The sequence below is a fragment of the Colletotrichum fructicola genome (genome assembly GCF_000319635.2).
Source record: "Colletotrichum fructicola Nara gc5 chromosome Unknown KSG_Nara_v1_contig01, whole genome shotgun sequence".
Lineage (NCBI taxonomy): Eukaryota > Fungi > Ascomycota > Sordariomycetes > Glomerellales > Glomerellaceae > Colletotrichum > Colletotrichum fructicola.
Window position 1 is genome coordinate 4,564,738 of NW_027094051.1, and position 13,138 is coordinate 4,577,875.

The following is a 13,138-nucleotide window of genomic DNA, read 5'->3' on the forward strand; positions in this document are numbered from 1 at the left end:
GACTTGTCAAAACAGGAATTCTGGGCGCCCTCAACCACCTTACGTCGAGAGGCAACTTGGGTCGTGACAGGGACTCGGACCCTGCATGCATATCCTTTTCTCAGTTCCAGTGCTCGTTTGAATACATATACTCCAGCCTTCAACTTCTTGGAAGGCTTTACTGTTCCCCACCCTTCGTCCCTATGTAAACTTATTTCACGCGGCAAACGTCGAGTTTCCTGTAGGAAATATCAGCGCCATTCGTGCTTTTCAGAACCAAGAACTTTACCAATCAGCACCTTTCTTGCCCGCGCAGTCGCCTCCAAACGCAGTCATGGCTAGTCTCATCGCCAAGTGGGTGAGCAAGAAGATCTTGGCGGAAAAGGTTGAGAATAAGTTTGGTCGCGAAGTACGTAACGGCGAATGTTAAATGAACTTCCACAAGTGCACTGTACTGACGTCTCAACCCCTCAGGATCCCTACTTCGAGACCGTTCCGGCTACCAGACTTGATGGTCGTCCCACCAAGAAAGTCAAAAAGCGCAGAAAGGCCCTCCCGCCGGGAATATCCGCCAAAGATGGAGAAGTCTTGACCAAGGTCAAGCGGCGAGCCTATCGCCTCGACATGTCGCTATTCAGCCTCTGCGGTGTTCGCTTCGGTTGGAGCAGCGTCATCGGAATCGTTCCTGCGTGAGTACCCTACACCGCCCTGCACATGCCCCACATCCCTACTTGGCACGTAAGGTATCTTCAACGGCGACTAACACCATGCTAACAGTATTGGTGATGCTCTCGATGCATTCATGGCCTTGATGGTGTTCAAGACCTGCAACAAAATTGAGGGTGGGCTGCCGGGTTCGCTCAAGTCCAAGATGCTGTTTAACATCATTGTGGACTTTGCCATTGGCCTGGTACCCTTCATTGGTGATATTGCCGACGCCGCTTTCCGCTGCAACACCAAGAATGCCATCCTCCTGGAAGACTATCTTCGCGAACAAGGCAAGAAGAATCTTCGACGGAGTGGAGCGCCCGTACCCGCAGTTGATCCTAGCGAAGCAGATGAGTTTGATCGCTGGGATGATGACCGCACACCACCCGAGTATGTCGAAGAGGAACCGCGCCGTCATGGAAACATGTCATCAGGTCGTGGCGGAAGCCGCCAACACTCGTATAACGGACGCGCCCCAGCTGCACCTGCTCCGGTTAAGACACGCGACGACCGGTCTGGCGGTGGCCGTGGTTGGTTTGGGTTTGGTCGATCGAGAGTGGAGGATGAGGAGACGGGCTATGCTGGCCGTGACCCCGGAGACAGGTCTTCTCGGCGTTGAAGTCTCAACCAGAAGTCGTGGCATCCAGAGGCCTAGAAGGGATGGCATCAGTAGGCAGGAAGACTTTAGTCATAAAGTGCTCTAGCGATTGGTTATACGGATTTTATTTCTCTTTTGTCTCGAGCTGGGCCAGAACCCGGCGTTCTCGCTAGCTGATGGTCACGCGCACACACAAGATACGAACTGGATGGTGAGATGCAAGCACGACACGATACCTTAGTTACATACCCACTTCACGATAGTAGGGCCGCTTTAGATAATTGACACAGCGCGTCGTTTTATAGAAGAGTGAACGCTTCTAACGTAATACGTAACACTTGGACTGTCCAGAAATGAGCAATCAAGCCGGGCCGCCCGTCCGTGCCCGCAGGCGGATGGGCCAGCCTCCCAGCGACGACGAGCACAATTAACCGCGTCGACCTGCAATCAAGAATCATATGCCGGCGAGATTTGTCGATGCTTAGACAGAATTGCAGGGCGGTAAATCTTGGGAGGGCCACTTCGTCCCGCCCAAGCCCTAGGTCCTGGACGGATTAGGTGTTATCTGATCTGATCTGATAATCTAAGGGGAGTTCCAGACCAGGAGACCGAGAAACGTGTTGGTTCGTAACGCCGAGAACGAACCCAGAACGAGTCGATGCGGAATTACGGATACGGGAATATTGGCACAGGACCGGGGGGGTGGCCCGGGCTGACGGGAGCAATAAGGGAAAACTGGCACGCGTTTGCTCGGCCGAAGCCCTCGGTAGGAGTGGTCTGGCATGCCGTGACGCCGTCCATTTCCTCCCAGTTGCCCCGGTCATGACATCGTTGCCTGGTCGGCTCGCTGGGGGTGGAACGCATGCGGCCACTCGAACGACGAAGCACGTTACAAATGGCTAGGTACGATGAAGAAAAAAGAGGGAAAAAGAGGGCTGGGCAAGACGCGTCCCGCTGGGAGCCGTCGGTCGTCACTTTTCTTGCAAGGGTGAGAAGTGGAAAAGTGCCAGCCGAGACAGAATCCTGCCACTTTAGCAGCGAAACGCGCTGGCGATCGCTGGCCTACCCCTGTTTGACGCGCTTTTAAGTGGAGCGAGGGGCAACGATCGTAGTCAGTGTGAAGGACCCAAAGCTGCCAGAGGTCCCGGCGCAAAGCAATTAGACCCAAAACCCGCAAAAACACGAACGCGGAACCCCCTGCACCTAGCGACGCGTCTTCCACCACACGTGCTGCCCGGTTGTCTGGTACAAAAGCCTTTCAAAAGTCACCCACTGACATCGCGTCTACTTCTCTTCACACTCAACGAGAAAACACAACAACGCTTCATACGACCGCCGATATCCTCAATTCTTTCTCGCAGTCTTTTTTCTGGGTTTTCAATTCACCCATTCGTCAACGCTTACTTCCCCCTCTCGTCCGCGCAACCCTCGCAATGTCTGTTGAAGTCACTCCTTCCAAGCAGGTACGTCACGACTTGCGCTCTGGCGCACAACCGCAACCGCTACTTTACTTTGTCACAATGTGCGCGTATATGGATTTTAATGAACTAACAACTCAAATTCCAGGCTGCCGCCGCTCTCGATTCTTTCAAGATGGAGTCCCCCGTCAAGAAGCTCAACTTCAACAACGCCGACAAGGAGAACCAGCCCATCAGCTCTGACGTTGCCACCGCAACCGACATTCAAACCAAGCCCACTGAGGAGTCCACGAAGCAGCAAGAAGCGCCTGTCGTCGCCCCTGGCATCAAGGAGGAGGAGATGGACGAGCCTCTTCTCCAGGAGAACGGCCAACGCTTCGTTCTCTTCCCCATCAAGTACCATGAGGTCAGTCACAATACCACGCGTAATTGACGCGTAAAGTGGTTTTTCTCTCGAGAACATTAATTTAACTCTTTACGCATAGATTTGGCAAATGTACAAGAAGGCCGAGGCCTCTTTCTGGACTGCTGAGGAGATTGATTTGTCCAAGGATCTCCACGACTGGAACAACAAGATCAACGATGATGAGAAGTACTTCATCTCTCACATTCTCGCCTTCTTCGCCGCTTCCGACGGCATCGTCAATGAGAACCTGGTTGAGCGTTTCTCTGGCGAAGTCCAGGTCCCCGAGGCGCGCTGCTTCTACGGCTTCCAGATCATGATGGAGAACATTCACTCCGAGACTTACTCCCTTCTCATCGACACCTACATTAAGGAGCCTGCCCAGCGTACCTATCTCTTCAACGCCATCGACACCATCCCCTGCATCCGTAAGAAGGCTGACTGGGCCTTGCGCTGGATCACGGACACAAAGTCCACCTTCGCCCAGCGCCTCGTTGCCTTTGCCGCCGTCGAGGGCATCTTCTTCAGCGGTGCTTTCGCCTCCATCTTCTGGCTCAAGAAGCGTGGTCTCATGCCCGGCCTAACCTTCTCCAACGAGCTCATCTCCCGTGATGAGGGTCTCCACACCGACTTTGCCTGCCTTCTGTACTCTCACCTGAAGCACCGCCCCAGCAAGCAGGTGATTGAGGATATTATCGTCGATGCTGTCAAGATCGAGCAAGAGTTCCTGACCGAGGCTCTGCCTTGCGCCCTCCTGGGCATGAACTCCAACCTGATGAAGCAATACATCGAGTTCGTCGCTGATCGTCTGTTGGTCGCTCTCGGCAACGACAAGGTCTACAAATCGGTCAACCCCTTCGACTTCATGGAGAACATCTCTCTTGGTGGCAAGACCAACTTCTTTGAGAAGCGTGTCGCCGACTACCAGAAGGCCGGTGTCATGAACAGTGCTAAGAAGTACCAGGATGAGTCTGCCGGCTCTTCCGAGGAGAAGGGTGAGAATGGCGGCGACTTCTGCTTTGACGAGGACTTCTGAACTGGAGCGTGCGAAGTCGTTTATGTCCTTTTTCTTCCCTCTTATACCCTTGTACATTGCATTCGCGTGGTACTTGCCACAGCGATTTGTTTTCGCACTCCATCGCCTCTCTAATGAGTTTCGGCATAGAGTCGTTTGTTTTATCATATACATACACGGCGTTAGCGGGGGACACATTACACCTGGGAGTTGGATGCTCCCACGGGCTAGGTGGTTGGACGACGGTGGAAAATAGGGGGCATGGATGTCTTTGATGGATAATGTATTGGCGAGCACTATTTTCAGTAATTCAGACACGACAAACGAACAGATCCATTCATCGCACGTGACGGAAATGAAGGCTCTTTATTCGCCAGCCTTCTTTGACCTTAACTGGTTGCTCTATCAGAACTCAGTCTGGGCCAAATGGATTGGTGTATCTCTTTGAAGCCCCCAACGCTTTTGTGTGTCTGTCAATTGCCATTTTCAACACGTCCACAGCCATGTATCATGAGCAACACGGTTCTGGCATACCTATCATTGCGTGTGCGGTCCCTGTATGCCATCTGTTGTTTTCTTATTTCTTGCCCTTCTTCTTCTTCTTTCCACCACTGCCACCCGCAGCTTGTTGAGGCTTCTCCTGCGCGCCACTCTTCAACTCAGCCGAGCCCACGGCCTTCTCCTCAGCAGGTGTATCAGCCACGGCTTCATCCTTGACCTCCGCGGGGGCCTTGGATGTCGCCATGGTGCGGCCCAGGGAGCCCAGCAAATTGATGAGACGTGTGACTTCAGCAGCCTTGGTCGTCCTGTACTTGAGCGCGACACCGCTGACGGGGTCGTATGTCTTGATCTCGAGGCTGCCCCTTGGTGGCTTGGCGGTCGCCGCGTCAGGCATCGTGCTGTCCTGCTCGTCGTCCGCCTTTGATTTTCTAGGCTTGACGTCCTTCATCGAGTATTTGGTTGTGATTCTAGTCTATGCGGTCGATGGTCGCGCAAAGCGACACGGGTTAGTCGGGGCTGTCTGCAAGACTTGGAATGTAGAGCAGGAGAAGGGCCTCACGGTTGCTGGACGAGCTTGGAGGAGCAGCGATGACTGCTGCAGCCATTCCTGGCTGTTCTTGTATGTCGGCATCGTCGCGAGAGGGCGGCCAGAGCCTTGCACTGTACCGAGATGTGCGCGAATTCGGTCGTTATATTCGTCTCTCCAACGCGACCTAGGTACCTCTTTGTGCTCGCGTGTCGTCTCGCGGTTTCGGCGGCTGTTCGCTAGATGTCGTGGGATTGTGTGTGTGTGGTTGAGTGACGTTCGTTGATGTGGACTAGCCGCGGGCGGTGGAGGATTGAATTTTGGTGGGGTCCAGCTAGGTAACCTGAGGTAGGTAGCTGCGGTCAATCCACACTGAGGCCATGGGTGGCCGTGATGAGGGGCAAGTCTAAACAGCACGTCACTGCTGCGAACCTGGGTCTCCAAGCCAGAAACTTGGCAAATGTTATTTGATTCGAGGATAGTGAGTAAATGAAGCGTATCCATATTCACATTGCGTTCAGTCGTATTTACGATAATTCTTGGCACGGAATTGTACGAGTTGGGTATCTTGTCTTTTAAACTCCGAAAATGCTTGTCCCTGTCAACGCCACCAGCTTGCAGTACTTCCTAACAACTCTGAACCATACCTTCCATCCTATTGAGGCGGGTCAGGCAGCCAGAAGACAACTTCCTGGTCAGCCGTCGCGAAGAAGTTGTACCGAGGGTTGAATGCCAGCACTGCCGCCTCTCGCTTGTCCTCCAAAGTCCAGGTGGGGTTGAGAGTCTTGGTTTCGTTCGGCGGCGCCAAGGTATCCCATACCAAGACATCCTTTTTGGTACCACTGAGCACAAATCTACCATCCAGCGAGAAGCAACATTCACCGCTGCTCTCCGCCGTGGCAGGATCAATTCTCGAAACACCATTGTAAGTAGCATTTACGCCTTCACCCGCAGCCAATCGTCGAGTGCCGCCTTCAGGCTTGCGGAGATAGGCCTTCAGGCTGCCATCAAAAGCATCGATGAGGAAGTGGCCACTCCCACGCGTGCCGACAAGCACATGCTTTCCATCGTTCGAGAACTCCAGTTTAGTCCAGCCCCTAATCACAAATTGGGGGTCTACGTGTCTGCCCACATCGACCAGGTCGAAAGTCGCGAAGGGCGCCTTGTCGTAGTTGCGACAGTCGTACAGCAACACACTTCCGCTACTTGGAGAAGCGACTGCGAAAGTTTGTCCCGAGGGATCGTATGCGGCAAGGTATGGCGTATGGAGGAAAAGCTGGCCGCACCACTGCTTTGTGGATACATCCCACAGGCGGACTGTGTTATCCTGGCTGCAGGAGATGAAGTTATCAGCTCCCGGGTGCACTGCAATATCTGTCACACTCTTCTCGTGGCCCTCGAAGTATCTGATGAAGGAGTTGTCGTGGGTGGCAAGGTAGCGAATCTGGTCTATTTCGACTGTCAGCGTCTCCAGCCCTCCCTACCGCTACTCAAATCCTTCTCACCATTCTGTTTTGTGCTCGCATAAAGAATGCTCGAACTTGTATGGGTGAACTTTGCCAGCTTTACGCCATATTTCTTGCTTAAGAGACTCTTTTCATGCCGTCCCTCCTTCACGTTGTAGATCTGAATGGTCTCGTCGCTTTCGGATGTCATCAGAAGCTCACCCGGATCGTCGAAGTCAAGCGAGAGAACATGAGGTTGCGGCCGACCGTCTTTGATGTCGTCCCTCTTGAATAACTGGAAGGAGGTGTAAGCGCCACCCGTTTCTGAATGATTGAGGGGTCACGGGACCTGCCTACCTTTGTAGGACGAAACGTCGAGACAACATCGCTCAATTGAGAAGTGTTATTTGCGTTCAGCGATCGCGTGATATTCAGCGAAGTTCCATTGGCAGGAGTAGAGTCCCGGTAGTCCAGATCCATGGGTGTCGAAGCCATGACGAATTGCCGGCTCTTTCAGTGCAATTGGCGTTGTGGCGGTGGGCAGCAGCGTCGCAGATCGAGCTTGTCAAGCTGCCCTAGGTTCGTTGACCCGGAGGCTTCAATGCCTTGGGTTAGCTTGGGAAACGACAACTTCGATCAGAGCCAAACTCTGGAGTCTTGGTGGGTTTGTCGCAAGAAGGCGTGTGGACTGTTGGTGAACGCGGCGCCAGAGCAATGCGGATGCAGAAGACGCGATTGCGGCTGCGGCTACGAGGAAATTGGAAGCTCCAAGAGTTGGCGGGGCAAGGAGCTTCCAGGGGGGTCTGTGATGTCCTTGCTCTGTAGGTACGTACCTCGACTCATATCAGCCACGTCCTAACACCACGCGCGGCCGTAAAGCTAGCACAGAAGAATCCCCTAGCAAAGCTAGCAAGCCACGCCAGGCCAGTTGGCCCACAGAGTGCAACGACCTGCGATGACGACCGACTCTGCATTGCAAACTGCCTCACTGGCAATGGGCCAGCTAAAGCAACGCCCCCATTTCCGCCAGGATCCGGGGTACCGGTTTAGGCCGCTGCTGTCCGCCAACCCTGCCAATTGGCAGCTCCGAACGCCGGGATCGGCAATGGCTATCCACGGCCGTCGTCGCTGGACAAGAAAAATTCCCATTTTCTCTTCCGCGCGCGGAGCTTAGTGAGATATGTACCCTACCTGCGACCCCCAGCAGCCCAAGAGTCAATTCGTCCTGTCTGGTGCCAACCCGACCTGTCCATATCATCATCGTGCATTGCGACTTTGTTGACTCAAAAAGTGCGCGACAACCTGGTGTTGGGCTCTGGCTAGAAGGAGTGAATATGTAAGACCTGCTCGCCGCTTGACTGCCTCGTTTCTGCTTCTGCGTTGTTTGGCCGGGCGTCAACCCACCGTGGTAGATTTCCAGCTGTTCCTTCGCGTTGCTAACCCCCATCGTGCCGTCTCCAGGTCCTAAGGTTCCGAACGGTGTCACTCTTTTACTACAATTTACCGACAACCCCGATCGCCATTGCAAATGCGATCAGCTTCACCTGCTTGATACCCTTTTATATTCTTATTCGCGCAGCAAGACCGGCGCAATGTCGACAACCTTAGGGCAAGTTGCGGCCCGCAGACCGGCAATCCGCGAGATGGCGCAGCTAACCATCGAAACAGCGCCTTCATCGCCGGCGGCATTGCCGCCTGCGGTGCCGTAACGGCTACACATCCCTTTGAGACTGTCAAAATTCGGTTCGTCCCGGCGCTGCTTGCCCTCCCCCCCATGTTGGCGCTGCCGCAGTGCGCTGACCCCTCTTCGACGACATCTAGAATGCAATTGCAAGGAGAATTGAAGGACAAGGGACATCAACCCCATCAGTACCGCGGACCTCTGCAGGGTGTATCTGTCATTGTCAGGAATGAGGGCGTTCGGGGCATCTACCGTGGTATCGGCTGCGCGTACGTCTACCAGGTCCTGCTAAACGGTTGCCGTCTAGGCTTTTACGAGCCCATGCGCCACGGTCTCGCCTCCTTGATCTACAATGATGGCAGTAAGCAAAGCTTGGGTATCAACATGTTCTGCGGTGCTGGATCGGGAATAATGGGAGCTGCTGCCGGTAGCCCCTTCTTCCTTGTAAAGACCCGGTTACAGAGTTTCTCTCCTTTCCTACCCGTCGGCACACAGCACAAATACCGCAACGCTTGGAACGGCCTCAGTTCGATCTACCACAACGAGGGAGTTCGCGGTCTCTACCGCGGAGTTGGCGCCGCCATGATTAGAACCGGTTTCGGAAGCTCTGTCCAGTTGCCCACCTACTTCTTTGCCAAGAGGAGATTAGTCCGCCATCTGGGGATGGAAGAGGGCCTTCCTCTGCACCTTGCCAGCAGTACTGTCAGCGGTTTCGTTGTTTGCTGCGTAATGCATCCTCCTGGTATGCGATCGTTCGATGATGAATATTATTGAATGAGTTTTACTGATGTTCACCGACAGACACCATCATGTCCCGCCTGTACAACCAAAACGGAAATCTGTACAAAGGAGTTTTTGACTGCCTGTCCAAGACCGTCCGCACCGAGGGACTGTTCGCCATTTACAAGGGATTCCTGCCTCACCTGGCCAGAATTCTCCCCCACACCATCTTGACCCTGACCTTGGCCGAGCAAATGAACAAGCTGATTAGGAAGCTCGAAGATCGCATCCTGCCTACGACCGCCCTGCAAAACCCGTGATTGAAAACCGATCTTGTACTTACTGAATCAGCGTTTGCATGTATGGAGTTCAAAAGAGCTGGATAGACTTGATGGACTCGTCATGGCCGGGGATGGCTGGGGTTCAGGAAAGCGGCAGGGAATAGGCCAAGCTCTGAGAAGGGGACGTGGGGATGCCTCTCTGTTTGATCTACCCATATATAGACCGTTCGCACCCGTAACATAATCGTCCTGCAGTTTCCTTGCGCTTCACATCATCCGGATCCTCGCCAATCTCTCCCTTCCACCTGGCGTAGCCATGCTCGTCCAGATCCATTCCGCAGAGTGCACACGTATCCCCGGCATTCTCTCGTATGAGCTTGCCAGTGGTGCGAACGACATTGGCGACAACCGATGGGTAGCTTTCTTCCACCTCCTCGAAATACCGGGTCATGACGTCCTCGATGCTTAATTCTCTATGCGACACGATAGTGCTGCTACTCGAACCCGCGTCTTGAATCAGCTCCCTGATCGGTGGTTGGACGAGTCCAGTATACGTAGTCACTTCCCGCTTGAAAACATCTCTCAATAGGTAATAGACGGGGAACGTCGTCTTCTGAGTTCCGCTGGCTGGCTGGCCTTCTTCCGACTGCTCCTTCGAGCGTGGAAACGTCGTGATGGGAACTTGTCCGTCATTCACTTGCAAGGGCACCGCAAAACCCCTCCCTTTCGCCGTCTCCGCCAATGTCAGTTCGGCCAAGGCGGTTGTCGTGCAGCCAAGAAGCAGCGCGTGGCATTCCTTGTCTATGGCCAGCGACAGCAACAGATGCCGCACGAGCAGCCTCAAGATGTCCACCCTCGACGTCACAGATGGCAGCGCTTCGAGCATGGCTCTGACCTGCTGCGAGGGCTCGAGGTCCTTCTGCAGAGCCGGTAGTACAGACCAGTCTATCGTATCTAGCCTGAGAGCGTCACTCAGTGGCACGCATTGCATGGACAGGTTTGGAAATCTTTCCTCGTACTTGTCCAGTAATTGGCTCGCGGGGGACTTTGCCGATGACTGCGAAGTGCCCGATAGGTCCGTGTCGATGTGGATGGCGTGCACCTCATAGGCGACGCGCAACTTTCTGTCATGGAGGCTCTGGAGGTTCTTGTCCAGCACCTGTACCATGGCCGCAGACGAATGCCCGAAGGAGAGACCGAGGAGGTACTTTCCTTTGGCGTTTGGCTTGTTTCCGATCTTCTCCTTGGCCTCCTTCCATGGCTTGCCAAGAGCCTTTACCACTCGCTGGGCAATGTGTGCCTCATAGCAGGCTCTGAGAGAACAATCAGCACGGGACTTCCAGAATGTAGTGGTGTTCAAAGTTGATAGCTTACTCGCACAGCGGGTCCTTTCTCACCGTCAGACCCGTCGGTATCTTGCATCGCCGGCAAGGTCGTGGCTCAGTGTTTCCGCTCATACTTGCGAGTTGGGCTGCGACAGAGATTGGGTTTGGCCTCGTTCGGCAGCGAAGGGGAAAAAAATTATCGGCCCGAAATGAGTGTATGACACAACAGTATTTAAGCTCGCCTATGGCCGTGTGCTCTTGTTGCGTGTTGTTGCAAATGCGACGGTATAGTTTTGGCTGTTTAATTGTGAAGAAAGATAATTCGACTTTTGGGTTCCGCCACTCAAAGTTGACTCACACAGTTTGCAGTCGGATTTTTTCCGGACCAGACGTGTGTTTGGGTTTCATCAACAAATTGAGACTACCAATAGCCAGATTAATTATTTTGCCTTTGCCTATGCTTTCCGCCACAAAATGCTCCTCGTTCATGGACATGACAATACCACCAATACATGCAAAACGCGGATGCAAGATGGCCACTTCGAACCGTGTCTTGCACAAACTAGACTCCTGCTCACGACCAATATATGAAGCGACAGAGGTCATGATGCAGCGTCCGTATCCTATCTGGAACCGACTCAAAGTTGTCGACGGGGTCCCAAATTGTTTTAGGCACCAGTTCGGTTTGAATCTCGACTAGTCAATGGCCCCGCCACCCTCGACCGCATGAAAGCTCAGCAGAAGAACCGCACACCATGAGCCGCGAGCCCTTTCATGGCTTGTGGAAGTATCATTGGCATCGCCTTGCTTTTTTTGGTTAATCTCACCCGGCTACTGTCAATTTTGCCCCATTCGGCGGGATGCTTCCCTACTTAATCGTCGCATATGGGCAGAAGTTGTTTTTTCGCTCTACATTCTTCACTATTGCCCACCGGCGAGATGGTTTCCGGTTCGTAGGTAGCAGGCATAAGGTAGGTAGGAATAGATGCACTCGCCGTCTGACTCATTCGGCGGGAGGTGCAGGTTGCAACTACCGTTTTCGGCAGTTCCAAACTCGGCTGGTTAAGAGGCACAGAGTCTCTCGCGAAGCCCTGTCTCGATTTCATTTGACGGTGTCTGGCTCGCCATCGACCAGAGTCGCGTCAAACCCTCGGCCTTCAAAATTCTCGCCTTCAATGAACAACTATCGCAAGAGAGCCTCACCCCGCTCGCTTCTGTCAACGACCACATCGACCTTCTTCTTCCCATGTTGTGAACACCAACTACGATCTGCTCTTTGCCATGGCTGCCGAAGATAACACATCTGAACGTATTCTGCGAGACATCAAGGCAGAATTGGCCAGCACACCATACAACTTCAATTCTGCTCGACTGCTCACTGGAGGAACAGCGAATTTCATCTACCAGGCGCGCCTAAATCAACCTCTTCCTGACGGGACGTCGGAAGTGGCCATCAAGCACGGCGAAGGATTCGTCCGCCAAAGCCCAGACTTCAAGCTCACTACCTCCCGTTGCGTATGAAGCCCTCTCGTATTGTGCACTGCTTCTGACTCTAACCGCCACTCAGCGCATCGAGGAGTCTTGTCTTAAGTGCCTAGCGGCGTTTCCGCCGTACATAAACTCGGATGTCTCAGTAACCACACCGAAGTTATTCTACTTCAACAGAGACACCAACACGCAAGTGCAAGAGTACCAGCCAACCCCGCTCAGCCTCAAGTTCTACGCGATTGAGCACTTTTCACTCTTGGAACCCGCATTAGTAAGAGCTCAATGTCTCGAGATTGGTCTGGGAATTGGCCAATGGCTCCGACGATTCCACGACTGGAGCAACTCGCCGGCACAATCCAACCTGCGTGAGATTGCTTTGGCGAACAAGGACATGCAGTCTATCAAGCACTGGGCCAACTACCAGCAGCTTCCGAACGCGATGAAAAGACATCCGACGGTGTTTCGTGGTTGTGGGGACATCTTCAATGCCATCGTGGGAAAATCGACCGAGGAGTTGGTAGACCAGAAAAGTCTCCAGGTCATCCACGGGGACTTCTGGACGGGAAAGTGCGTGATCTGGGTCAAACTTGTCAGCAGCATGCACTAATACTCGCAATAGCATTCTCTTGCAAGGGGTACGGTGGGAATCGCGGCGTATGCATCTCTTTGTAGTAGACTGGGAGATGTTCCAGGTTGCCCTCACACCGTTGGATCTCGGTCAGATGATCGCAGAGCTTTATCAGCTGAAGCTGTACAAAAACCTGGATGCTGGCATATGGTTGATTGAAGGCTTCACCAAAGGCTATGGCGATGTTGATGACAGTTTCGCCTTCAGAACGTTACTTCATGTCGGCGTGCATCTCATTGGTTTTGGAACCACTGTGCCCGATTGGGGTGATGCAGAACAGGTAGAGAAAGTAGCAGTAGCAGGACGGGAAATTGTGTTAGGTGCTTGGGCGAAAAGTCGGCGGTGGTTTGACGACCACCCGCTTGGTTGCATTTTCTCTTCAGCTTAAGGCGGCAGGGTCAGAGATGGACGTGTGGACATGG

General features: G+C 53.5%; 7 protein-coding genes across 7 annotated transcripts; 4 read left to right on the forward strand and 3 right to left on the reverse strand.

Moving 5' to 3' along the window:
• Positions 1 to 313: 313 nt before the first annotated feature.
• Positions 314 to 1,306, forward strand: CGGC5_v001279 (uncharacterized protein; the record flags this gene model as incomplete). Its single annotated transcript, XM_032026298.1, has 3 exons — positions 314 to 388; positions 454 to 668; positions 757 to 1,306. The coding sequence occupies 3 exons, from the start codon at positions 314 to 316 to the stop codon at positions 1,304 to 1,306; spliced, it is 840 nt and encodes a 279-aa protein (XP_031877184.1).
• Positions 1,307 to 2,718: 1,412 nt separating this feature from the next.
• On the forward strand, positions 2,719 to 4,142 carry rnr-2 (Ribonucleoside-diphosphate reductase small chain; the record flags this gene model as incomplete). Its single annotated transcript, XM_032026299.1, has 3 exons — positions 2,719 to 2,748; positions 2,852 to 3,109; positions 3,189 to 4,142. The coding sequence occupies 3 exons, from the start codon at positions 2,719 to 2,721 to the stop codon at positions 4,140 to 4,142; spliced, it is 1,242 nt and encodes a 413-aa protein (XP_031877202.1).
• Positions 4,143 to 4,698: 556 nt separating this feature from the next.
• On the reverse strand, positions 4,699 to 5,253 carry CGGC5_v001281 (Uncharacterized protein; the record flags this gene model as incomplete). Its single annotated transcript, XM_032026300.1, has 2 exons — positions 4,699 to 5,094; positions 5,182 to 5,253. The coding sequence occupies 2 exons, from the start codon at positions 5,251 to 5,253 to the stop codon at positions 4,699 to 4,701; spliced, it is 468 nt and encodes a 155-aa protein (XP_031877203.1).
• Positions 5,254 to 5,803: 550 nt separating this feature from the next.
• Wdr82 (WD repeat-containing protein 82) lies at positions 5,804 to 7,088 on the reverse strand (the record flags this gene model as incomplete). Its single annotated transcript, XM_032026301.1, has 3 exons — positions 5,804 to 6,597; positions 6,654 to 6,888; positions 6,951 to 7,088. 3 exons carry the CDS (start codon positions 7,086 to 7,088, stop codon positions 5,804 to 5,806), a joined length of 1,167 nt encoding a protein of 388 aa, XP_031877186.1.
• A 685-nt stretch (positions 7,089 to 7,773) lies between these two features.
• On the forward strand, positions 7,774 to 9,314 carry OAC1 (Mitochondrial oxaloacetate transport protein; the record flags this gene model as incomplete). Its single annotated transcript, XM_066150808.1, has 6 exons — positions 7,774 to 7,815; positions 7,885 to 7,929; positions 8,055 to 8,062; positions 8,262 to 8,336; positions 8,415 to 9,016; positions 9,076 to 9,314. 6 exons carry the CDS (start codon positions 7,774 to 7,776, stop codon positions 9,312 to 9,314), a joined length of 1,011 nt encoding a protein of 336 aa, XP_066009783.1.
• Positions 9,315 to 9,483: 169 nt separating this feature from the next.
• NCS2 (Cytoplasmic tRNA 2-thiolation protein 2) lies at positions 9,484 to 10,732 on the reverse strand (the record flags this gene model as incomplete). Its single annotated transcript, XM_032026303.1, has 3 exons — positions 9,484 to 10,234; positions 10,295 to 10,588; positions 10,650 to 10,732. 3 exons carry the CDS (start codon positions 10,730 to 10,732, stop codon positions 9,484 to 9,486), a joined length of 1,128 nt encoding a protein of 375 aa, XP_031877180.1.
• Positions 10,733 to 11,881: 1,149 nt separating this feature from the next.
• Positions 11,882 to 13,104, forward strand: psiK (4-hydroxytryptamine kinase; the record flags this gene model as incomplete). The annotated part of the gene is made up of 3 exons (XM_066150809.1): positions 11,882 to 12,115; positions 12,168 to 12,655; positions 12,708 to 13,104. The coding sequence occupies 3 exons, from the start codon at positions 11,882 to 11,884 to the stop codon at positions 13,102 to 13,104; spliced, it is 1,119 nt and encodes a 372-aa protein (XP_066009784.1).
• Positions 13,105 to 13,138: the final 34 nt, after the last annotated feature.